At 58.2% G+C, this 16049-nt stretch overlaps 1 protein-coding gene across 1 annotated transcript in view; it reads left to right on the forward strand.

The window, feature by feature from the left end:
* Positions 1-16049, forward strand: part of ZC3H7B (zinc finger CCCH-type containing 7B) — a 56030-nt gene that overhangs the window by 29667 nt on the left and 10314 nt on the right. The window contains exons 6-15 of the mRNA XM_059937049.1: positions 1367-1447; positions 2274-2330; positions 8003-8045; positions 8652-8845; positions 9193-9514; positions 10366-10424; positions 11246-11345; positions 12835-12996; positions 14625-14830; positions 15855-15955. Coding sequence (XP_059793032.1) covers positions 1367-1447; positions 2274-2330; positions 8003-8045; positions 8652-8845; positions 9193-9514; positions 10366-10424; positions 11246-11345; positions 12835-12996; positions 14625-14830; positions 15855-15955 — 1325 coding nt within the window. The remainder of the gene's footprint in view (positions 1-1366; positions 1448-2273; positions 2331-8002; positions 8046-8651; positions 8846-9192; positions 9515-10365; positions 10425-11245; positions 11346-12834; positions 12997-14624; positions 14831-15854; positions 15956-16049) is intronic.

The following is a 16049-nucleotide window of genomic DNA, read 5'->3' on the forward strand; positions in this document are numbered from 1 at the left end:
GATGGAATCAGAAAATCACAGGGCAGTTGGCACAGTGGCTGGACACAGTAAGTGTTCAGAACATTCACTGGTATTATACTTTCTATTTATTATTCTTGCTTCTCCAATGCAGTTTACTTCACAATTGAGAACCTCTCTTATGACCTAGTGCCCAACCTGTACTACATTCTCCAGCGTCTGAAGCAGGTCCACATCAGGTCCCATGACTACCCACTCGTGGGAGGGCAGGGTGGCTCTCACCCCACTGTGCAGGTCAGGGAGCTGGGCCCCGCGAGGGCTGGTAACTCCCCTGAGGAAAGTATCCAAACAAGGACTTCTGACCTTGAGTTGGAGAATTCCCCCATTTTCCAGTCCTTATGGGTAAACACTGACTGGGCCCTGCTCCTTGCTGGGCATCAGGACCAGAGGTGACCCAGACCCTGGACTCTAGGAGTTCGTCGGTGAGGTGGGGAGGTCGACGAAGGTACAGGATGTCACAGGATCCCTGTTGTCCCTTTGTAGCCCGGACTGCAGTCACTGTTTCTCTGTTTACTGATTGGTCTCCCCACTAGACTGGAGCCTCCGTGAGGCCTGGGCCCCGTCTGCCCTGTGACTGTGGTGTCCCCGGCCGCTAGCTTGTGGCTGGCACACAGCGCACAGAAAGTAGTACAGACTACTAGTAGTCTACTACTAGTCTGTACTACTAGACTAGTACAGTAGTACAGCACCAACCATGGACCAGGCGCATTCTAGACTTCACACCGTCTTGCTCCTTTGGGCCTGTGCTCCATCCCTGTGATCTCACTTGCAGAGAGTTCCAAGACATTTTTTGGTGAAAGAAGCAAGTTGTAGAACAAATAATAGGTATAATATGATCTCACTTATATAAAAAAAAGAAATAAAAAACCCCACAAAGCAAAACTAAGCATCCTTTGTCGTCCATATGCGCGTATGTAAATTCCCAGGTAAGATCTGTAGGGAAACACCGCAGCACTGTTGGCTGTGCTCCCCCTGGGGAGGAGCCTAGGGTGAGGGTGGGGCTGATCCAGGGAAGCAGTTGCTCTTTCTCTAACATTTCAGCCTTCTACAGTGACACTGTTACTTGACGAATCGTGGAAACAAAAGGAAAATATTGAAATAACCCCCCCAAATTATTCCTTTCCACTCCCCACAATAAAAGGAAAAACAGAAGCATGGGTTCCTGGCCCAGCCCTACCACGCACTGGCTGTGTGACTGGGGCAGCCCACATCCCCTCCCAGGGTCCTGCTTCCTTATCCGTAACCTGGGGTAACAGGGACCCCCCCTTGCAGGGCTGCACAGGTGTCCAGAGCACAGCTCGTGAGTCAGGGCGGACTAATCACCCCACCCCATGTCTTTCCTTCCCAGGATGAAAGTGTAACTCACCTTGGTCAGGAGCTGGCTCAGAAGCTTGGGCTGCGAGTTCGGAAGGCGTATAAGAGGCCCCAGGTAGGTGGGCCCTGGGCGCTGGGGCCTGGGCGGGGATGGAGATGGGGAGACCTGAAGAGGGTGACCAGGAGCCTTTGGGAGATGTGCATGAGGGGGCCGGGGCCAGGACAGGACAGAGTGGGTGACAGCAGGTGATCTTCCCTGTGTTGGCTGAAAGCCCTGGGACGACTTCCAGAAGCTTTTGGCAAAGGAAAGAACAGCCAAAGCTTCCAGCTCACCTTAGACACCAGCCGTTCAAACCCGCTCCCTCCCCTGCCCTGGCGGATTTCGACACCCTGGAGATGGCCTCAGTTGACACTGGCGTCCTTTAGCCTCGTGTTCTCAGATCACCCCTGTGTGGTGCATATTTGAAATGTTGGTACCTGTTTGGCTCGTTCAGATCCACGTGCATTCATCTGGCTCCTACATTTGGCCAGGAAGCTGCACGCCGGGGAGGGTATGGCTCTAGAATCTCTGCTGTGACCTTGCGCAAGTTAGTTCTTCTCTCTCCACCCTCTTTTCCGCATCTGAGACGTGGGGAAAATTATGCCCGCCTCAGAGGGCTCATGGGGGATCAAAGGGGGAGAGGTTTGAGGTGGTGCCTGGCACAGTGCCGGGCTCACAGTGGGAGCATGTCCGTGGAAGTCCTCTGCCCAGGCCATGGTTGCAGTAAGAAAACGCCTGAATCTGACCCAGGTGACTCCCTGCAGGCCTGGGGGCAGGGAGCTCGGAGGGCACCGCAGACCCCACCGGCCTGGCTGGGGCTCCTCTGCTGCCCTGGCTGGTGGGACCCTGAGCACGTTCTCAGAATCGTCATCTCTTCCCACGTCTCTCCAATCTCTGGCAGGAATTGGAAACCTTTTCTCTGCTCAGTAACGGCACTGCGGCTGGTGTGGCAGATCAGGTAGGATGGGGACCAGGACCCCGAGCCTCCCTCCCCCACCCCACAACCCGCCCCAGGACCAACCTATCTTGGTTCAACCATCATGAGAGCTTTGGGTTCATTCTCTGGGATATAAATGACCTCAAGCAGCAGGGCCAGAGGTATTACACTGAAGGGTTGGGCTCAATCTGTCCTTGTCCCCACTGCTGCAAGGCAGGCCCCTACCTTGGGAAGAGGGGTGACTGACAGCTTGGGCCCGGGCCAGGGTCTTGAGGGCAACCCTGGGACCCACAACACCTCCACGTCCCAAGAGGGGCCTCCTGTGACCACAGGGGCAAAGTATGGGGATGAGGTGTGGCTGCCGGTGCTGGCTGTGGTCACTGCAGGGGAACCGTCGGGGTACCCTCACTCGTGGACCCCTGAGAAAGAAAACAAATGGCAGCAGGCAGGGTGGGAGTAGGAAGGAGGGAGAAAGGCAGTTGAGACCAGACCACCAGGCCTTGTCCTGGTTGGGGGCGGGAGTGGCAGGACCCAGCACACACATCAGACCCCACCGCCCGCCATGCAGGAACTGCTCAGGTGGACTTGGGAAGGGACAGGCCGTAAGAGTGCGGATGGCAGCTGATGTCCTGCCTCTTCGTTGTACGTAAGGGGAGAGTGAGGCACGAGAGTGAGGAGGGGACTTGGCCAGTGTCACACAGTAGGCCCCCGTCTCCCCAGAGCATGACAACACTTTCATTCATTCACTCAACAGACTCCCAGGGAACCACTTCTTTCTTGTCCCTGAGCTGCCGCTGGGCCAGAGCTGAGTTAGGCGTGTCCTTGCCCTTGGGGCCTACCAGGCTGCAAGGGAGGCAGATGTGGACCTGCCTGTGTAGCAGTCATGATGGTTTGTAACCAAAAATCGTTAGGCCTGGCACCTACTGGGTCCTCAAAAAAAATAAAATTAAGTGAATGTCTGAGTCTGTTCAGGCTGCTTTAGCAAGATGCCGGGAATTCCCTGGCGGTCCAGTGGTTAGGACTCGGCGCTCTCACTTCTGGGGCCTGGGTTCGATCCCTGGTCGGGGAACTAAGATCCCTCAAGCCGTGAGGTGCAGCCAAAAAAAAAAAAAAAAAAGCCATGTACTGGATGACTTATAAACAAAAACAAAAGAAATTTATTACTCACAGATCTGGAGACTGGGAAGTCCAAGATCAAAGTGCTGGCAGATTCGATGTCTGGAGAGGACCCACGTCCCGGTTCATAGATGGTCTTCTAGTTGTAACCTCACATGAAGGGCGGAAGGGATCTCTCTGGGGTTTCTTTTATAAGGGCCTTAATCTCATTCATGAGGGCTCCACTCTTATGACCTAATCACCTCCCAAAGGCCACACCTCCTAATACCATAATTTTGGGGGTTAGGATTTCAACATACGAATTTCTGGGGGACAGACATTCAGACCATAGCAGTGAGTGAATGAATGCATAATCGCAAATAATTTCACAATGCCTGGAGGGAGGTGCTATTTACCCACTATTACAAAGGAGAATCTGAGACGCAGAGAAGTTAGGAGACTTGTCTGAGTTTGTCCAGTATGTGCCAGGCACCGAGCTGGGACCTGTGTACGTACGTGCTGAATAAATCAAACATGGTCCCTGCCCTCAAAGACCTCACAGTCCAGGGCAGATGGACACTAGCCGTTTCTGGTTACAAACCATGAGGAGAGCTCTAAAGGCAGAGGGTGGGGAGCCCTGGGCCACTGGGCCTGGGAGGCCTGATTTAGACTGGGCGTCAGCAATCTGTAAGCTGAGACCCGAAGTTGAGGAGTAGGGCAGGGGCAGGGTGTGTGGGTAGAACGATTCCAGAGGGCAAGGTATGTGCAAAGGCCCTGAGGCTGGGAGGAGCTCAGAGTGTAGGAGGGACCAAGTGGAGGGAGCCCAGTGGGGCTGGAACAGTGGATAGAAGCCAGAGCACCTAGTCCCTGGTGAGGTCTTCATCATAAGAGTGTTGGGAAAGCATTGAAGGCGGATAGCACTGATTTCATTCATTAATTCAGAAGATATTTATTGAGTGCTTCTGTGTGCCCATCATAGAATTGATCTAGGCACTGGGGACACAGCAGAGGGAGAAACAGCCAAAGAGCTCCACCCCATAAAACTTGTTCTAATTGGGGGAGACAAACAAAAAGTGGTAAACAAAAAGTGATCAGTGCCTTGGAGAAGGAAGCTGGGGAGGCCAGGCTATTGGTGGGGGGTGGGTGGCAGGGTTTTTAAATTTTATTTATTTATTTATTTTAAACCTTTTTTTTTTAAGATTTTTTTTTTTGATGTGGACCATTTTTAAAGACTTTATTGAATTCATTACAATATTGCTTCTGTTTTATGTTTTGGGTTTTTGGCCGTGAGGCATGTGGGCTCTTAGCTCCCTGACCAGGGATCGAACCCCCACCCCCTGCATTAGGAGGCAAAGTCTTAACCACTGGACTGCCAGGAAAGTCCCTGGGTTGCAGTTTTAAACAGTATATAGTGAGAGGGAGATACTTGAGCAAAGACCCAAAGGAGATGAGGAGTGAACTATGAGGAGGTCTGGGGGACCAGGCAGAGGGAACAGCCGGTGCAAAGGCCCTGAGGCAGGAGCGTGCCCACTGTGTGCGAAGAACAGCCAGGAAGCCAGCATGGCTGGAGGGGGCTGTGCAGGGCTCCTCTTCCCTCCTGCCAGCGGTGATGGGGAGGCAGGGAGCCACCCAGGCAGATCTTATCCAGAGTTCCCAGATCTCGGGCTCCTGCCTCATTCCTGGAGCCAGAGAAACTAGGGCTCCCTTTTGTTTTCTGCTGATAGTGGCACGACTGTGTGTTATAGGGCAACTCTGGGGAGACCCTGGCTGGGTATGTTATGGGGTATCCCCGTTCCTTCCTTCTCTTCCCCCAGTGACTGCCCTGGTTCAGGTCGCATCCCACTCTTCCAGGTCGTGGCTGGCCTCCCCTTCTCGTCCCCTTGACACTGTCTGGGCCCCTCTTCCTGTCCCCCAGCACTGCTGCTGGATGAACTCCGACAGCCTGGCCTCGTGGGGCTCTCCCCAGCTTAGAAACCCTCCGTGGTTGTAAATTAAAGTATCCAAGGGACTTCCCTGCTGGTCCAGTGGTTAAGACTCTGCGCGCTTCCACTGCTGAGGGCCCGGGTTCAATCCCTGGTTGGGGAACTAAGATCCAACAAGCGGCACAGTGCAGCCGAATAAATAAACAAATACATAATAAAGTATCTGTTTAAAAGTACTGTTATTAATCAACATCCGGATACTGTAGCCTGACATTCAGGCCACTCCACGGTCTGCTTCCAGCCTCCCTCTCTGTCCTCACCATCTTCTCCTCATGTGCCAGACGATGTGTGCGCACCCATCCCCTTGGCTCCGTAGCGAGCTCACTCGAGAGCGGAGACTTGGGGGTCCTCTCACTGATGGCGTGACCTAGAGGAAATGACGTCATGTCCTAGCCTTAGGTCCCCTCTGTACAAGGGAGACGACAGTTGTGCCCGGTTCCCAGGGTGGTTGTGCGGACGGAATAAGGGAGGTGGTGCCCGAGGCAAGGCCAGTGCTCACACCCCTTCCCTCCGGCCAGCTCACAGGTCTCTTCCAGGACCAGGGGCAGGGAGCCTGCCCGCAGGTCCTCGCGGGCAGCGAGGGGGTGCGTAGTGTGTCAGCTGCTCATCACAGCAAGCAGAGTGGCACTGGGCACGCACAGCAGGTGCTCGGAAGATATTTGTTGAATGACTAAATGACCATGGCCAAAGGGCCACAGCAGATGTGGGTGGAATGCCCAGCTCCACAAGGGCCAACCCTCGGTGTCCATGGAGTCTGCAGCCAGGGGACCACATATGGTGCCGTGCGTGGCAGTGGCCACCCCGGCCCCTGCCAAACCAGTCACCCAACCCTGCAACCTTGCTGGGGCCCCCACCACATGCACAGAGGCCAGGGCTGGTCACAGTGATGGGGGTCTGCGAGAAGCCCAGGCAGAGTGGACTCCACGGTGGAGGGGACCAGCTCAGACCCTGCCTCGGCGCACTAGCCTGGTGCCGTATGTGTGTACAGGTGTGCGCCCGTGCACCCACCACCCCCGACATCCATCACACACTCCCACACCCACATACCACACTCCCACACATAGTGGCCTCAGGACACACTGGGACAGGGAGGGTGTCCCAGCCAGATCCCCTGACCTTCTGTAGGTTCTACATAGACACTGTGTGCGAGCCTGGCCGTGGGGATCCCCGCGGGATTCTCCAGTGTCGGGGGTGCCAGCCAGGCGGTCATTCCACACGCGTGCCTGGGCGTGGAGACTGCACGTGCTGTGCCCACAGGGAGCTTCTTACGGCCTGGGCAACAGCAAGGCCCTGTGGGCACCGTGTCTGTGCCAGAGCTGCCTCTTGGCAGCGTGGGGAGCGAGACGCAAGCAGGGCTGTGAGTTCTAGGACCAGACAGAGCCTGAGGCAGCCTTGGCTTCAGTCTCACCTTGGATGTCACAGAGCCAGGCTGGCAGGATTGGGGCAGGTGGAGAGGAGGGAGCAGCTCGCGCACAGGCGTGCAGGCAGGTGGGGAAGCGCACGCCACAGCCCAGGGCTGGACACGAGCCAGGCGAGTCCACTCGGGCCAAATGTGGAGGCCAGTGAACGAGAACACTAGTTTACCCAGGCCGACCTCCTGGTGGCTTGGATTTAAAATTCGATGCTACGCATTTAACAAACACAGCACTTCCTGTGTGTCAGGCACAGTTCTAAGCTCTGTACAAATGTCAAGTGATCGCATCCTTTTTTTTTTTTAAATAAATACATTCATTCATTCATTCATTCATTTATTTATTTATTTATGGCTGCGTTGAGTCTTCGTTGCTGTGTGCGGGCTTTCTCTAGTTGTGGCGAGCGGGGGCTACTCCTTGGCTCAGTGCACGAGCTTCTCATTGCGGTGGCTTCTCTTTGTTGCGGAGCACGGGCTCTAGGCATGCAGGCTTCAGTAGTTGTGGCACGTGGGCTCAGTAGTTGTGGCTCATGGGCTCTAGAGCAAAGGCTCAGTAGTTGTGGCGCACGGGCTTAGTTGCTCCGCGGCATGTGGGGTCTTCCTGGACCAGGGATCGAACCCCTGTCCCCTGCATTGGCAGGCGGATTCTTAACCACTGCGCCACCAGGGAAGTCCCGATCTCATCCTTTTTACAGTGGAAGGAGGCGGATGACTGTATCATCCTCACTTTACAGATAAGGAAACGGGCCCAGAGAGGATGAGGAGCTTGGCAAGGCCACAGGGCAAGCTTGGGCCCAGCTTTCCCTCCAACAGAAGGTCCACGGGTGGCAGTGGGATCCCACCTGGGCTGGTTCAGCCTGGGGCTGTAACTGGGGGAGGGGACACTGGTGATTCAGGAGTGGCACTTGCAGCTTTGAGCTGCGAACTCTCCCTGCCTGGCACGTGCGTGGAGGGCTCTGTAAAACACCTCCCTTGACGGGTGAGGAAATGGAGCTCAGAGGTTATATCCCTTCCCCTGAGGGCATTCCGGCAAGGGGCAGATGTGAGGCTTGTCTGACCCCACTCCCCCTGCCTCTGGCCTGTGCCCATCCAGCCCCCTGGTTAATCAGCATCAGCAGTAGTCACTTGGGGAGGGGCCTTGAGTGCCGGCACCGTGGCCGTCCCAGCCTGTGTCTGTCTGACCTGCCCTGTCCTCTTCTCCACAGGGAACTTCCAATGGATTGGGGTCCATAGATGACATCGAAACAGGTAGTGTCCCTGACATGAGGGGATGGGGTGGAGATGGGCCCTGGGGAGAGCTCAGCCCCTCCCTGCCAAGACCCCGGGAGGTCAGATGGGTCAAGCACCTGCCATCCCCGGCCCTGTAGACAGGGCTCCTGGGGGCTCCCTGCCCTGGGGACTACCTGAAGGGCGGGGAGAGCATCCCTCCAGCCTGGGAGGGTGAGGGGCTGCCTCAGGGGGGTAGCAGTGGCCCTACCCCCCCGCCGGGAGTCCACCTTTCTCCAAGTCCTCCTCTCCCTTTCTCTTCCTCACTGGCTTCCAGGAGGGGTCACATTTTAAAAGTGTCCTTGAGAGAGGGCATTGCATACCCCAGAGGTGGGCTATTCAGGCACTGACCAGGCCCATTGGAGGAACACTGCAGAACGAAAGGCCCCTCTCCCACCCCACGAGGCCTCCCTTCGCCACGGCCTAGCCTCCCCCGATGGGGTCAGGCCAGCAGGGCAGGCAGGGCTCCTGGCGGGAGCTGGGGAAAGGGGGGAAGGTGTTGGAGGCGGACCTCAGGCCCTAGGACACCACCCCCGACTCCCACCAAGCAGGACCCCCTGCAGCTACTGAGCCCACCCCCATCCACAGACTGCTACCTGGACCTGCGAGGCTCCCCGGCCCCCCTCCCCTCCCCGCCCCCCATGCCCCTCTTCCCTCACGTTCTGGACCTGCTGGCCCCCCTGGACAGCAGCAGCGGGGCCCTCCCCGGCACCGAGAGTCTGGATGACTTCTCCGATGGGGACGTCTTCGGTCCAGAGCTGGACACCCTCCTGGACTCGCTGGTGAGCCATGCCGCCCCCTCCTCTTCCTGGAACCCTTCTCCCCCCCGGGACCCCATCACATCCATCCTCACGTCCCGTGTCGGGGGGAGGGAAGGCCCCATCTCACGTCACAGTTGCAGAAACTGAGGCCTCGGGGGTAGGGGAGGGACTCGCTCTGGATAGAAACACAACAGTGCAGAACGTGGGCCCGGAAGGGACTGTAAAAATCCCTGACTCCACCTGTGGGGCAGGTCGGGACTGAGGCCGCGGGGGTGCGAGGCGGGGAGCCTCACCCGGGCCTGCCCAAGCCTGGGCGCGCGCGTTCTCCTCCAGCCCCTCCCTCTCCTCCCTCTGTTCCCACCTTGCAGTCTCTGGTGCAGGGTGGCCTGCCTGGCAGCGGCGTGCCCAGCGAGTTGCCCCAGCTGATACCCGTGTTCCCCGGCGGGACCCCGCTGCTGCCTCCTGTGGTGGGTGGCTCTATCCCCGTCTCCAGCCCACTGCCCCCTGCCTCCTTCGGCCTCGTCATGGACCCCTCCAAGAAGCTGGCTGCCTCGGTGCTGGATGCCCTCGACCCGCCAGGCTCGGCGCTGGACTCCCTGGACCTACTGCCGTACTCGGAGACCCGACTGGACACCCTCGACAGCTTCGGGTCGACCCGTGGCTCCCTGGACAAGCCCAGCTCCTTCATGGGTGAGGCCTGGAGGGGCACACTCACCCCCACCCCCTGTGCAGTTGGGATTACAGCTCTTGTTCTGCCTCATGGTCTGGGGCCGCGTCTTCTGGCTTTGTGTCTCCTGTAGTGCTCAGCACAGTGCGGGGCTGAGGCCTAAGGGGCTGGGGGTCTTGTTTAAGGTCAAAGAGCAGGGCTGGGATAGTCCAGGATTCCAGACCTGCAGTGTGGTGCTCGTCCCCCACCTTCCAGGGCCCTGGCTTCACCAGATCGGCGGGCGGGTGGTCCTGAGGCTGGGGGAGGGGGTGCCAGGTCGTGGGCTCCTCCAGCACCGCTCTGACCTAGGGACCCCGCCAGGAAACAGACCCACCTGGGCCTCTGCAGGATCGGCTTTCCGACAGTCAGACTAGCTCAGGGCGCTCACTGCCGAGGGGGGTTCGTGGGGCTGCAGGGGGCACAGATGGGCTTCACAGAGACTTCCTGGAGGAGGTGATAGCTGAGCAGGGTCATGTGCTGGCAGAGGGAGCAGTGCGACACAGGCCTAGCGATAGAGGGCCTGGCGGATGAGCAGAGGAGTTGGCCGGAGGGGGAGCGGGTTGGGGGCCTTGAAGGCCTGAGGCTGGTCTCACAGGACCCGCGAGCCAAGCTGAGGAGCTTGGGCTTTCTCCCGGGGGCTATGGGGGTGCAGAAGGTGTAAGCACAGGGTGGACACACCCAGGCTGGGACGTTTCTCTGTCCCCGGGCGGTGGCCCAAATGGGAGATGTGTGGCCTGGATGGCTTCTCCAAGTTAGAAATACAGAAGAGAAAGTCCTCAGAGGGCCCTCCTGCCCTTCAGAGCAGGGCAGGTGACCCCTGTGTCTTCTTGCCCAGAGGAAGCCAACTCACAGGACCATCGTCCCCTGAGCGGTACTCAGAAACCAGCCCCCTCGGTGAGTGGCTCGGCGAGCATCGGTGCGCAGGTACCTCATGCTCTCCAGGGGGTGGAGGGAAAGTGGTTGTGGTCTCCAGAGTCGGGGGTGAGCCCACAGCGTGGGCTCAGGTGCTGCATCCCCCAAGGAGGCCAAGAGCGGACGGGCCAGAGATGGTCTCTTCCCAGCCCTTCCACATCCTTCCTGGCCCAGCCGTGTGCTGGGAGGGTAAGCAGAAGGCACCACCCACCCTTGTCTGGCCAAATCGGACATCGAGGCTCAGAGGAGTTAAGTAACCTTTCCAGGGTCAGTAACATCCGTGGTCTCAGGACTCAGCCAGGTTTGAGTTGAGGAGAGCACTTGACCAGGACTTAGGTGGCCTGTACTCTGGCCTTAGCCTAGACACTAGCTGTGTGGCCCTGGGGAAGCCACCTAACCTCTCTGAGTTTTGCCTTCTTCCCCATCTGTTGATGCCTTGGTGGCTTGGGAGAGAGGATGGGAGTGGAGGAGGGCCTGTGCTTAGGCCCCAATCAGGGCCACTCCTGTTTCTCCACTTTCATGTTGGGTTTTAACTCAAGGAAACGTTCTGGGCCAAGGTCACTGTCACCCGTGCATCGTGCATCACCACTAGGCTGATCTAATCCTGCTGGATTCTTGGATCATGTTACAGGGGGCTCCCTGGCTGGGAGGATGGAGGAAGAGGGAGGGTCCTGGGCTGCAGTTCTGCTCTTGGGTGGGATTGGGGGATGTCACAGTGCCCCCCAACCTCTGGTGCCCAGGCTGGTTCCGGTGGCACCGGCCATCGTCCAGCGCCCAAAATGGCCAACCTCCCCCTGTCACAGCCAGAGCCTTCCATGCCCAACACCGCCTTGCTCATCAAGAACCCCTTGGCTGCCACCCACGAGTTCAAGCAGGCGTGCCAGCTCTGCTACCCCAAAACAGGTAAGGTCACACCTTCATACTCTACCCCTCTGCCCAGAGATGCTGGGAATCTCAGGAGTGTAGAATCCCAGAATGGCAGAATCCTAGTGTACCAGTCAGAGATAAGTATGGGAAGACAGAAGCCCCTCCGGCTACTCCGAGCAGACAGGGCTGTCATGTGGGAGGCGGGGACTTTGAAAACTGCCGGAAAGCCTAGAGGAGCGGAAGCCCAGAGATTCCACCGGGCCTTTGGGCTACTTCTCCACAAGCTGAAGCCCAGAAGCCGGGGTCCGCCGCTCTCACACAGAGCCCAGGGGGCTGCCGGGATTGCTGGCCAGCATCACGGCCACCCCACAGCCCAGAGGCTGAGGAAGGCAGGGTCCAGCTGGCTGCTGCAAAAACACATCTGCCTAGGAAAGGCGGCCTGCACCTCTGTCCACATCCACCTCTCCGTCCACCTCTTGCTGGGTGAATTCAAACCTTGCCTAGAACCCAGGGGGCGGAGGAGTCTGGGAAAGGTATTTCCTAGGCTCCCAGCCCTCAAATCCAAGGGAGACTCTAGGAGCAATTCCAAGTAGATGTCCAGTGTTGGTAGACACTTTTCAGCACACCTAGAATTTCAGAATTCTGGACTCTAAGACTCGCAGTATTTCATTTGCCAGAATCCCGTAGTTCCGACGTTTTAGAATATTCTCTTGGTATCTCAGGGCTACAGATCTTACCAGTCTGGAGTTCTCCCTCTCAGAGGTGCTGATGTTGACAGGACCTCAGAGGTCATCTAGTTGCTGTTTTCCACCCCCTTCCCCTCCCCCTCACACGCATGTCACCCCTGACAGAGTCGTCCTGCCAAAGCCCACGGCCCCGTGGGGATGGGGAGCAGAGCGCCGTCTTGCGGGATGGCTATGCCCGTGAGGAAGTTTCTTCCTTGCACCGACCACGCCAGCCTCCCTGATCCGCATGCCCACCGCTCGCTGCCCCCTGTGCTGGGGAAGCAGAGCCGCTGCACACCTGGTGCTGGCCCAGCCACATCACATGGGTCCCCACAAGGGACCTTGGTCCTCTTGGTCTCTTTGGGGAGACCCCACCCCCACCCCATTGTTGGGGAGAGGAGGCCTTTGGTCAGAAGATTTGAGAGCACCAGGGAAGAGGCAAAGGAGCAGGGGAGGGAGGCTGAGTCTGGCAGTGCTTTTCCCGGACAGGAAAAGAAAGGGACAAAGCCTGCTCTCTCCCAGGCACTGTCTTCGTAATTTGTTCCAAGGAAACACTGACGTGGTCAGGCTCACTGTAGAGTCGGGGTGGTGGTGGAAAGGGGGTGGGTGCTGAAAAGGGGCTCCCCTCTGCCCAAGCCCCCTGTCCCCAGGGAGCATATGGCAGGAGCTGGCGGGAGGCCGAGGGGAAGGAGGTGGGCTTTTAGGCGGCAGGGGGGCCAATCGCCATGGCTCGGGCCCATTGGCTGTCACCCTTCAGTTCTGCTTCCGGAACCATTCCCTGTCCTCCCTGCCCCCCACAGGCCCCAGGGCGGGCGACTACACCTACCGTGAGGGCCTTGAGCACAAGTGCAAGCGGGACATCCTGCTCGGCCGCCTCCGGAGCTCCGAGGACCAGACCTGGAAGCGGATCCGGCCCCGGCCAACCAAGACCAGCTTCGTGGGCTCCTACTACCTGTGCAAAGGTGGGTGGGCTGCAGCAGGGGCAGGTGGCACGGCCCAGGCCCAGCTTCTCACGCCCGGCCGCAGCTCTGCTCCTCATCACAGGCAGACAGGTAGACAGACAGGTGTGGTCCATGAAGGAGGGATCCCATCTCAGATCGAGCAGCTCCTGCCCTGACCAGCTCCACAGACAGGTGGGAGCGTTTGGGTGTTACCCTCAAGCTGGGGCCTCACCAGCAGAATGCGCTCCCAGGTGGAAGGCTCAGGTGGTTCACGGAGAGCTAGTTTCTGTTACACTGCAGGGTCCCAAAGGGCTGTTGGAAGGATATGGAGAGAGAATCCATGTAAAGCACTGGGGACTGGCCCATAATGGTAAGGGCTTGATAAATATTAGCTTTTAAAATTTAGTATGTTGTTGTCATTTTCCTCACTTCTGGCTCATGTCATTTGGTTGACATTTAGTGGACATTTGGCAGGTACCTCATTTGCTTTCTTCTACTCCCCAACCAAGCATCTCGGTGCGGCCTGCACAGCAAGACATGGACAGTCTTGATATTGTTAAGTGCTTTCTAGCGTCGCCCTTTGGTACCCGCCATCACACATCCTCATGACAACTCTGGGTGAGGAAGGAGACTTGGGGAGTCCGCTCCAGGCTCCGCCTTTGTCCCCCGACCCAGCCCGTGGCAGTAGCGCACCCAGGCTTTCTGGATCAGCTCTTTGTTCTTCCCAGGTGGATCTTAAAGACTTGTCATTTCTGAGCTCGCAGGCCTCCGCCAGCCATGCCCTGGCCAGCGTGGATGAAGTCCCAATGCTACGAGGCCTACAAGTCCCCGTCTGCCCTAACCATTCCCCAGATACACTGAACCCTGACTCCTTTGCACATGCTGCGCCCTTTGAACTTGGTCATCCTCTGCTCCTCCTTCAAGCAGCACCTGGATCTTGGGAAGCCCTTCCCTGCAGGCCTCCCCGCTGGTCGCAGTGCAGAGCAGTCTGTGGGGTCACCGGGCCACCCGGCCTGCTCGTCCTCGTGTGCCTGCAAGCTTGGCAGGGGGCTGGAATGGGGCAGACTTAGAAAGAGTGTGAGGGAGGGAGAAAAAGAAAGAAGAACAGTTCCCACCCCCAGGAAATGGCGGGTCTCTGGATTCTAAACCTGCTGCCTTCCCTGCTCCCTGGCCCCCAGGAGTTTTATTTATTGTTTCACTTAATCCACACAACAACCGTGTTCTCCGTTTATGGACACACAGCTAAGGCTCAGGAATAACGGGATCCCAGCCCAAGTCTGCTGGACCCCAAGGCCCATGCCTTCCTGAACCAGTGGTATGTTCCTGGTGCAGAATAATAATAATGATGATAAAACGGCTTGTATATGTCTACAAAGCCCTTTTCCCACCTGTCGTCTTGCCTGACCCATACCAGGCAGCCTTGTGGGGTGGTGGAGCCGCGGCGACCGCCATGCTTTGCGCGGGAAGGTGCAGATCCGGGCCCCACACCCAAGTGTAGAACAAAGAAGGGCCTGGCCTGGGAAGCGCTCTCCCCGAGCTCCGCTTCTCCCCCCCTGCCAAGTCCTCCCTCCTGCTCGGCAGGCCCCACCGGGGGTGCTGTGGGCTGCCGTCCCGCCTGGCGGAACGTGTGTCCTGTTGCCTCTTTGCAGACATGATTAACAAGCAGGACTGTAAGTACGGGGATAACTGCACCTTCGCCTACCATCAGGAGGAGATCGACGTGTGGACGGAGGAGCGGAAGGGCACCCTCAACCGCGACCTGCTCTTCGACCCGCTGGGGGGCGTCAAGCGCGGCAGCCTCACCATCGCCAAGCTCCTCAAGGAGCACCAGGGCATCTTCACTTTCCTCTGTGAGGTACCGGCCCCTCCACGGTCGATTCCCAGACGGGGCTGGGGAGGGGCTCCCGCAGGCTCCACTGTGGACTGTCGGCCCTGGGACCCGCGGGTTTTGGAGGCCCGACCTTAGAATCCACAGGTCCTGGGAGTTTCAGAAAGTTAGACCCATACGCTCCCATCACGCTAGAGCCCAGATCCTATCCAGTCCCCTCATTTTTCGGAGCTGGAAACTGAGGCCAGAAAGAGAAGTAACCACATGTGCTCTTTGCTTCCTGCCGTCGCAGGCCAGACTCAGGTGCTCTAGGAACTCCTCCCGATCCCCCCCCACCCCATGCCTCCTCGTCCAGCTCTGCTGGCTTCAATGCCCGCTGCACCTTCCTGCCCACTTCCCTGCCTATGTCCAGGTTCTGCCCTCTCCCTGGGGTGCCCTCCCCGTGTTTCTGCGTCTTGGACCCTCTGAGGCTCAGCTCTGATCCCAGCAGCTCCACCAAGCGGTTCCTTTCCTCCCCAAAGCTGTCACGGAAGACGCTGCTGGCCCCCTGCCTACCCCCCCAGGCGTAGTGTGATGAGGGCAGGGACGGTGTCGGGTCCATCTCCATGAAGTGAGGGTGCTGGGTCCAGGTTGCTGGCAGGGTTCGGTGCTGCTCGGCCAGCCCCCATCCATCACACAGCCAGCCCTTCCCTCCGACTCTTAGAGCAGGTGGGCTGCCCTCTCCCTTCAGGGCGTCACGGCCCACAGCCTGGTGGCTGCATAAACTTTACAAAGGACCTGCGGTTCTATTAGATCCTTTTCCAGCTTCACAGTGAAGCAGTGGGACAGAGCAGGTGTGGTTTTCCCCAGGTTACAGTTGAGGAAACTGAGGCTCAGAGATATGGAGTAACCCCTGCCCCAGGCGTTTGGAGTGGTGGGATCAGAGAGGTGGGGGCCACAGACCCTGGGATTCCCTTCCTCACTCCCCTGACTCAGGGCAGGGCTTGCAGGGACCCAGTCTGCCCCTCCTGGGTGGCCATGCTGGATCCCAGCCCACCCCCTCCCTGGGCAGATCTGCTTTGACAGTAAACCCCGGATCATCAGCAAAGGCACCAAGGACTCTCCGTCTGTCTGCTCCAACCTGGCTGCCAAGCATAGCTTCTACAACAACAAGTGAGTGGGGCCCACGGCCAGGCCTGGGGTGGGGTGGGTGGAGAGCCCCCCTGGGGCAGCTTGGATGCCTGGGGAGCAGAGGGTGGGCCTAGGA

Source organism: Balaenoptera ricei, chromosome 10 (assembly GCF_028023285.1).
Source record: "Balaenoptera ricei isolate mBalRic1 chromosome 10, mBalRic1.hap2, whole genome shotgun sequence".
In the NCBI taxonomy this organism is placed as follows: domain Eukaryota; kingdom Metazoa; phylum Chordata; class Mammalia; order Artiodactyla; family Balaenopteridae; genus Balaenoptera; species Balaenoptera ricei.